Source organism: Egretta garzetta, unplaced genomic scaffold, assembly GCF_000687185.1.
Source record: "Egretta garzetta isolate BGI_Z169 unplaced genomic scaffold, ASM68718v1 scaffold251, whole genome shotgun sequence".
Lineage (NCBI taxonomy): Eukaryota > Metazoa > Chordata > Aves > Pelecaniformes > Ardeidae > Egretta > Egretta garzetta.
Genome location: NW_009258952.1, coordinates 1,529,613 through 1,538,695, shown reverse-complemented (window position 1 = coordinate 1,538,695; position 9,083 = coordinate 1,529,613). Strand labels below are relative to the sequence as shown.

General features: G+C 41.5%; 1 protein-coding gene across 1 annotated transcript in view; it reads right to left on the bottom strand.

The window, feature by feature from the left end:
* Positions 1-1,140: 1,140 nt before the first annotated feature.
* PAG1 (phosphoprotein membrane anchor with glycosphingolipid microdomains 1) overlaps positions 1,141-9,083 on the bottom strand; it is a 96,333-nt gene continuing 88,390 nt past the window's right edge. The window contains exons 8-9 of the mRNA XM_009634470.2: positions 8,754-8,813; positions 1,141-6,887 (exon numbers count right to left, since the gene is read on the bottom strand). Coding sequence (XP_009632765.1) covers positions 6,537-6,887; positions 8,754-8,813 — 411 coding nt within the window. The 3' untranslated portion in view covers positions 1,141-6,536. The remainder of the gene's footprint in view (positions 6,888-8,753; positions 8,814-9,083) is intronic.

The following is a 9,083-nucleotide window of genomic DNA, read 5'->3' as shown; positions in this document are numbered from 1 at the left end:
AATTTTAACAAGAGTTGGTAATGTTGTCTTGTAGTGAACAGGAGGCATTCTGAAATCTCAGATGAAGCATTTTAAAGCCAAGTGATACTTACATACTTTGTAAATCACCTAAGAAGGCTGTTGCGTTGTCATAACCTATAAGAAATAATATAGCTGCCCTCTAAACTGAACAAAGAATCTTGTTTTATATTTTCTGTAATAAACATATACTAGTTAAAATTAGACAACGAATTTGCAGAGACAGAAACCTTGTCAGTGTGTGCTATTACAACAATAAATGAACATCACAAATGAAAGCTGGTATTTAGAAATGTGGATGGCAAGAGATTACCACATACAGTAGACAAATTGCTGTGCAGTAACAGTGAGCATCTTTACCTTTACAAAAACATCTTTATTTTTAGGCACTTCGCTATCATGTTTGCAGTGACTGTCCTTCTGGCCAGTTTGAAACTGAAGACCGCCAGAAACAAAACCTCATGGCTTGAAAAAACAGAACTGTTAAGTTTTATGTTGTTTATAGCCTGGGCACAGGCCAATGGGTCTGTAATACAAAGATAACTCACGCATTTGCTATGGAAATTGGGGTGCCCAAGTTAGCTATGTGAGCAGGTCAGACCAAGTAGAGCATTAAATTGTTCTACTGATTCTTCTTACAACACCTGAGCTGGATCACGTAGAGTTAGCTTAAATATATCTACATTGTGTAGGCGCTCTTGCTGACCTTTGGCTTGCACGTACAGTAAATTTTATCAGTTAATCAATGGGAACCTTGTATTACAAATAAGCTTTCATCTTTCTGTTGTCTATAGGAAAAGAACAGTGTCTAGTGTATGTGATACCCTAATGCACTCCTGGAAAATTACCACATAAGTAATCAATTTGTTTCATACTTTTATTGTTTAATACTTTTTGTAAGCCTGGGATCTTTCATACTGACCCAACCAAAGGGGGATCTCTCTCCTTGAAGAAAGGGAACCCCGTGGTTTTATCTCTGTGATAAAACCAGATGTTCCATCTGTAGCATTTATCTTTAGCATAATCCTCAACATCCTAGCTAGCAAGGGATATAAAAATACTTTTTAAATTTTTTTTTTTTAATTTTTTTTTTGAGGCTGAGATCTGCTCTTTATCTTTAGCATAATCCTCAACATCCTAGCTAGTAAGGGATATAAAAATACTTTTTAATTTTTTTTTTTAAATTTTTTTTTTGAGGCTGAGATCTGCTCCGGCAATGTCTTCAGCCATGACCATCCCGAAAGAGATGCTACAAATCAACTTCAGCAGCCAGGGTATGAAATCATACTGGTAGCAATTAATGCTCCCTGCTCCCAGGAGGAGACTTGCCCTTGAAAGTCTTCAGCACACCACCACAGGAGCATCTATCAGGCTGAGCACCTTTCTGCATTCTCCTGCTTTGCAGTAGACTATGTACACGAAGTTACTCGTGAGGCACATAACAGCCTTATTCAGGCATGTTCCAACCTAAATAAGTAACACTCGTCTGAAATAACTGGTAATTTGCCTAAGAGCAAAAATCCCTCATTGGAGTGTGGCCCAAATTAAAATGTTTGTTGCAGAAACAGGTTTCTTAACAGTCAAATTGCAAACAAATGTATATGCACAATAGGAGACAGAAAAAAAGTCCTTGAGCTGGGCTCTCTAATGTCTCCAATCCCACACTGCGGGGATGAGGGTCATGTCTCTAACTGCTTTCGCTCCAAGGCACTTGGCCTGAGTGGCTGCTTTTAAACACCTGTGGCCCTGCCTAGGCTTCATGTTCCGCTTGATGACTCCACTCTGGCTGCGTGTGGGATGAACAAGAGACAGGGCAGCACTGCCAGCCTTTTGTAGTCAGAGTAACACAGCTAACGCGAAGTTCTGGGAAGCACACAATACTAGAGAGAGCAGCCTGTGTCACAGCTTTACGCGTCAGCTTTCAGAAAGCACATTGAAACCATTTATCCAGCATCTTATAAAAGCACCATTGAAAGGTTGAACAGAGAGCACCGTGTATACAGAATTGTGATCAAGACAGCGGACAGGAGCTGTTCAGGGAGCTATGGAGACGCACACAGCCCAGAAGAATCCCTGCAGGATGGATTCCCTGAAGGCACGATAGACGAGGGCTTAGAGAACAAGGTAGCTGGTCCTCAGCCAGTTGCTACTGTGGGGATGGTCCAGCTCTGGGTGACTCTACTCATCCCTCACCCCATGATCCCTGCTACACATAAGCAAGCCTGCAACTGATAGGAATACAAAGACTGAAGCCTCCAATTGTTCACAGTTGACATGGACAAAGACCACCACCTCCCTGAATGCTCACTGTTGAAAAACTTAGGTTCTTCAAAAGAAGACTGATAAATCTTATTGCAAAGCTTAGTCATCGTAGCTACATTACTGGGCTTTTTAAAGGATGTTTGTGAGAGACTATTGCTATTGTAGGGCTAACTGAAGTCCAGTGCATTTAATGTGTTTCTATAAAGCTGTTTCCAACTTAGAAAAAGTGGGGGTTGTCTTTTTGTAGTTTTGTATTAAACAAACACATGGAAAAGTATGGAAAAGAGTATGGAAGTACTAGCTACGTAGTAAGAAAGGCACTATATAACTGATCTAACCGTGGTGATTAGGTACCTGCCTGTGCTACAAATAGCTGTAAAGAATCCATTTCTCTCTGTGACTGAGAAAGCAATTCTGCGTCATGGTAGAATGGGGCAACTGGTTTAGGTATGGGGTTAGAGCTGGTTTAGGTATGGGGTTAGAGCAACTCCCACAGGACATACATACTCATGGAAGAGATACACAAACTGCATTTCCTATTTCTACCAGTTCTCAGAAGGAAATCAGAAAAGACCTTTACACTAGTGTAGTTATATACATGTTACAGCTTGTCTTGGCCTTACTATGGCAATTTGATGTGAGATCTTATTATGTAGTTGTGCCAAAAAATGGAGGCAAAGAAATAGATTGTGAAGCTTCCCCAGAAAAGATCATCAGGTAACAAATACTTTGGATGTTTTTATTTTATTTAGGGATATGATGAAAGAGGAAAAATAGCGACGAAGAGACAAGTAGAAGAGACTCCCTTTTGTTTACAGTCAGATTAATCTCTTTCTTTGGGGATTACTGTTGGAAAAATCTTTCCATCCAATGTATTAGTGAAAAGGAAGCATTGGCAACAGCCGTGAAGGAACAGATCTTACTTCTGGGAAGACAGAACTAAACCAGAAGCTTGATTCTTTGTCAAGAGATGTAATTATTCACTTAAGAACCTTGGACTGAATTCTAAAACATTTTTCTTTAGCATTAGATTATATAATGGAGACTGTGGGGGAGTTACGGACTCCCCCATGAGTCCTTGTTCCGGAGGGCAATTCCTATTTGCTCCCAAGAGTCCAATGTGAGGGGGTCTCAACGGCTGAGCGCAGATACACACGTTACAAGCAGCAATCCAGAATCTGAGTTCCTTCCCCACCAGGCTGAGTGGTGGACGCTGAAAAGGTTGTGACCAGCCTGAGAGTCATTTAAATGGGAAGGAACGTGCCAGCACCACAGGACAGCAAACTCAGTACCAGCTCCCAGTGCCTAAGAGGCAGGTTAAAAACAGAAACAAAGGAAAAGAAGAGACGGGGAGGGATTTCGCTGTGGAAAAGGGAAGTCTGGGGGTCAGCTGTCAGAACAGGGGAAAGAAAGGAAGGAAGGAGCTGAGTCTTGCGTCCCTTCCTCCAAAACACCACTCTCAATTCTGCTCTGAAAGACCGCAAAGAGCGACCGGGCAGCCCTCCTCCTTCCTTTGACTTGCTGATCTTGATGGGGACACTTCTGCAGTGATGTTTGATTTTCTTCTTTTGCACCTTAAAACTTTACAATTAAGAGTTCAGTGTTATTCTTCACTATTATGAACTGGCATTATCTTTCATCTTTAAACTGGTCTGGAAATTACATCTGGTGAACCTGACCAACCTCATGTTGCTACTGTTTCTCCAAAAGCAGTTATCCATGTAAAAATGAGTAAGACAATCCCTAAGGATTGTAGATGGGATTGTAGATCCCATTTGAGATGTATTGGGGAATTTCAGGAGTTGGGGTGTGCCTGCCACTAAGTTGCAGGAGTCAGGCTGAGGACTATATATATAAACCCATACCCCTGAGCAAGGAACAGACAGCAAACACATAAAGACTGTGTTTGGAATTCTCTAGACTTATCACAAAAGATCTTCTGAAACGTGGTGCATCTTAACTTTGGCCTTAAACAATGTGAAGTAGAAGGAGAGAACAGTCAAAGGCAAACTTCATGAATTCACATTCAGGGGAACAGAAACAGAAACTTCTTTTGAGGGAAAAACGCCAGAAAGGAAGACTGAAGTCAGCTTCAAAAAGCACTGCAATGAAGTGGAAGCAAAGGGGTTTCTGCAGCTACAGAAGCATGGCAGCATGGTCAAGAACACGATGGGTGTAGACTGATCTGAACTGCTTTTCCTTGAAAGAAGAGAGTCATAGATCAAGTGTGCTGCACTGTCGCATGAGGTTAGGATCCACAAAGTCTGCATCACCCTGGGCACAGAGTTTGACTGCACACTTGCACTGCTCCTCAGAGCCATACTGCTTACAGGCAAAGCCCATAAATTAGCACACTTCTTTCAGTTATGAAGTAATTTCTAATAAATGTGCGTAACCAGATCTGTGTTTGTGCTCTATAGTACCAAGTAATGTTAAGCGTGGGCCAGCAATCTGAGAAGGGCTCAATGCAACATATCAAAATCCAGTACCAACAGAACTGAAACTAAACCTGTTCTAGGCTACTATGGAATAAGCCAACCTCAGTTTATGTACTGTTTACTTTGAATTGAAAGTAAACTACTCTTCAAGCACATGCCAAGTATTACATATGTGAATGTTGTTTGAATGCTACCCATTTTGGACCATAATTTATACTTGCATCCAAACTACATGTGTATGCTTATATACGTGGGGACATATGCACATGTGTACACATAACTCTGTACAAATGCATATCACGCAATGCCAGCTCTCTACTGTTGAACTGTTCTACATTGAACTGTTCTTGTACTATTGTACTGTTCTTGAAGAAAACAAAAGTATCAACCCAGTACCTACTTATTTCATCTAAGCACTGTACTTTGTTTTTAACAGTAACAGAATAATTTGGTATCTTTGAAAGACGGTGGCTTTCAAACTGCTTGTCAGAGCCCCAAGAAGTTCTTGGTTGCCCTCCTGCTCCTTTTAGCAGAGGAACAAGGAGGAGCAGCAGTTATCCCAGACTAAATCCCACTCTGTCTCTGCCCCTTTTTTGCCCTTTGGCAATGTTCTTTTCACAGACTCCATTATTTTGAGCTTAAAACAGCAAGGCATGTTCCACATCCCTGCTCAAGAAGACCAAAAATCCCCGAAGTTCATTTACATACTTCTAAAGTAAGGAAAAAAAATTAAAGGAAGACCAAATAAAGCCCAATCAAAGAATGGGATTCCTCCTGTTACATAAACCAGAAAGTTAATCTACAAAAAATTTTAACGTTGTAAAAATAAAAAATATCCACACAACACAGTGCATAAATTTTCCTATATAATAAACTAGACAAACATATTAAAATATTTTAAGCCTTAAAAAAGGGCAAAACTCTTCAAAAGGTGACTCAACACTATTAAGGTTAGACTAAACATTATGCCAGCGCATCCATTGGCACAACTTTTTGCAACGTGACTGTGGTCTGGTGTGTGTATGTGTAGGGGCATGTATGCACGCGAGGGGAATGGAGCAAGAACGCTAGGCGTGTCACTTGCCAGTTTAAAGCAGTATTTCACAAATAATCAAACAAAACCCCTACAAATACCAGTATGCATCTCAAATATTGCAAGTCACATTCCACAGCCCTTGACATTAAAAAAGAAGAAAAAGCCAACAGGATTAATTCAAGTACATTTGGAGTAGGTCCCTTGTGAAATGAAGTACTGTCGTTTGCACTTGAGTTGCAGTGATCGTGGACAGAGCTCCCCCAAAAGACACAGAAGCGAGCATGCCTTCCCCAGCCCTGCAACTAAGTCTTGAGTTGAGGTACGATGATCCATGGTTTGCTCAACAAAGTGGATGCTCGAACTTGAATGAAAAATGATGCTTGAAAAACACTTTGAAGCAAATGACATAAAATAGTCTTTTAAAACAAAAAGCCAGCTTTGTGTAAAGGCAGTCTTTTTGGTATGTAATCCTATCGGGACGACAAGCCCGGCAGTCCTTTCCAAATCCTGGTCATTGTGGAGCTAACGATAAAGAAGCCTTTACGTTGTCCTGCTCGTCATTCCAACCTGACATACCCTTCCCCGTGAGCCTCCATCCATCACCCAGAATAACCTAGCGGGTATCACACCCCGGCTGACATGTGCGCTGCTTCTTCACAACTTTTGCTCTCTGCTCAGCTTTGTTCCTGAAAAGGAGAAGCACTTCCCTCTCCGTGCTTCACATGTTCCTTTGAAAATACCCAGCGGATCAGATAAATGCTGAAATCTGCCTGCCAGAGTAGTTAAAGTCTGGTGAAATCCCTGTGGTGCTGCAAGTCCCCTATGCTCTCATAGTCATTCTCTCCCAAAAGAGCCGTGTGGTTTGTGTTAGGCACAGACAAGGTCCTGTCTTCTTCTTGGCTCACTGACTGGATAGCTTCATAGTCAGGCTCCAGCTCCCCGTTTGGTCTGTCCGCTGACTGAGGCACAGTGGTAGTATTTAGGGTGTTTTCAAAGTCCTTCACGCTTGCGTAGAGGCCACTGCAAATAGACGGGGACCTCTGCGATGCAATTTCTTGAATACAGGTGTAAGGAGAATCCAGCGCCTTGATGGCCTGTCCCGGCTTACTGACTGACGAGTACATGGCTGAGATCTAGGAAAAGGAGACACCTGCTGAGTATTTAAGCATGGCATAAAGCTTGTGTGCCAGTTTGCACCCCTTCCACCACAGGGATGTTGAAGAGAGGATCGTCTAATAAAAACATATCCTTAATTACAAAAAAAAAAAAGGATCTCTTACAAATCCTTTCTTTTCTGGCATGCATTTATAAATCTATTTTCTTTCAAAAAAGAAAGCTTTATAAAATGCTTTATAAAAGAAGTTTATAAATGTAGAAATTCTTTGAACATAAATCCCCTGCAGGCAAATTATACCCAGGACAAGAGGGAATGGCGTTGTGAGCAGGAGCCCTTGCAAGTTTTGCTGTGGTCCTGGAGCCAGCTTGGGCTCAATGGGGAGACAGGCGTCAAAGGGATGATCAGGTTTAGCTGCTGTAATGCAGGAGAAGGATGCTGTCTGATCCTTGGGGTTTTAAAAATTATTATTGTTATTTTTAATGGTAGCGGCTACTTTTCTGCTTTTAGAGACACCCCAATAGGAGAGTAGTTGTTATGTTTATAGGCAGGACCAAGGAGGCAACAAGTCACATGAAGAGAACATTAAAAACCAGGAGATAAATTACCCACACCAGAAAATTGCAAACAGCCAGCGCCGATCTTGATACGCGCGGTCTGTTCTGTTGACTAAACTCTGCCTACAAAGAGGAGTGGCATCTCGGTCAGAACTTAAGACTGAAACCTCGTGGCTACTATGAATACAAGAGAGGGAGCAGGAATCTTACTCCCAGCTCTAAAAATCCCCTCTGAGGAGACGGTATGCTTAAGTGCACGAAGGTGGCCCTTAATGAAGAGGTGAAGGAGGAGCCGGCAGGGAGCCACGCTTGAACGCCCTCTCCCAGTCCAAGGGGAGATGGCTGAGATTCCCTGCACTGCCTCTCTGGAACCTAGTATCGCAATTGCAACATAGCTCTTCCATTACATTTAAAGTGTTTCCCGAGCATGCAAGGCCGCTCTGGATTTCTATTAATCCAATTAAAATAGTAGATTGGCATGAACATGTCCATTACCATTAAGCAATGCTGACTGATGCAGATGAACCAGATCGCTTCCTTTAATTCTGTGTGTATATATATATTTATATAATGATAGACATCCAATTGCAGATGGCAATACTTCTTACTTTTTACTGATTTCAGCCAACCAAACAAAAAATGGCTTTTCTGCTCATCCATACTTCAGCCCTTTCCAGCGTTAAATTACATGAACCCAGTTCAAGGATCAGTTTATCCATTAATGCCTGGAAGCGCTTCTCCCAGCAGAAAGCATTAGCTCACTCAGCTCATTGCCAAGTTTGTGTTTACTTTTATGCCCAGAGAACATACTTATAAATTGCACGGGTGTATTGGAGATGATCACAAGCAACCTTATTTCTGTTTAACTTTTCTGCCTTTGTTTCGGTCTCCTCAATTTATTTGACTAACAGACATTTTAAAGAACAGTTTATGTTCCCGTGCTTTTATTGTGCTTCCGTTTATTTCCCAGAGTCCCAAACACTTTGCATGGGGAGGGGGGAACATGTTTCAAAAGGCTCCTGATTATTATTCTTAAGTAGAGCTCATCATCCAAATCAAGAAGCTGCCCTAACGATCAGCTAATTGTGGCCTCCTGTTATTTTCTGACAGCATTTTTTAACCTATTGGCCTGACACAGCCATATGCTGGAATACTTCTGATTTTAGGAATGTGGCAGTACAAACTCCATGCAGGGAAACTTCGGCTTTCATTTTCCCTTCAGACAAATCTCACCTTTCTTAGATCCTGCTTAATCATGCAAAGCTTATGCTAATTTCTGCCTGGAAAAGGTCTCTAGTTAGTTGTTGAATTTCGTGCAAGAAACCTACCTCATCTTCTGTAAGAGATGGATCTTCCTCTCGAGACTTGTAAGACATCGAACTAAGCCTCTGTAAAAAAGGAAGAAAGAAAGAAAAAAAAAGGCTCATTACCAGTCAACAGTGTGAAACCTATAATAAAAGCCTCCCATTACAATCAATACATTATATTTTATGGTCATTTTCTCACTAGTTCCATTTTACATAGCTAATATCCCTAATATCCAGAGTACATCTCTGGAGAGAACAGCCCTGAGGTTCGTAGAGCTTTTTAATGTATCTGCTCTTGTCCTGACCTGCAAAGGGTAAAAAATAATGTAGTGGTTAAAACAAACTCTGCTT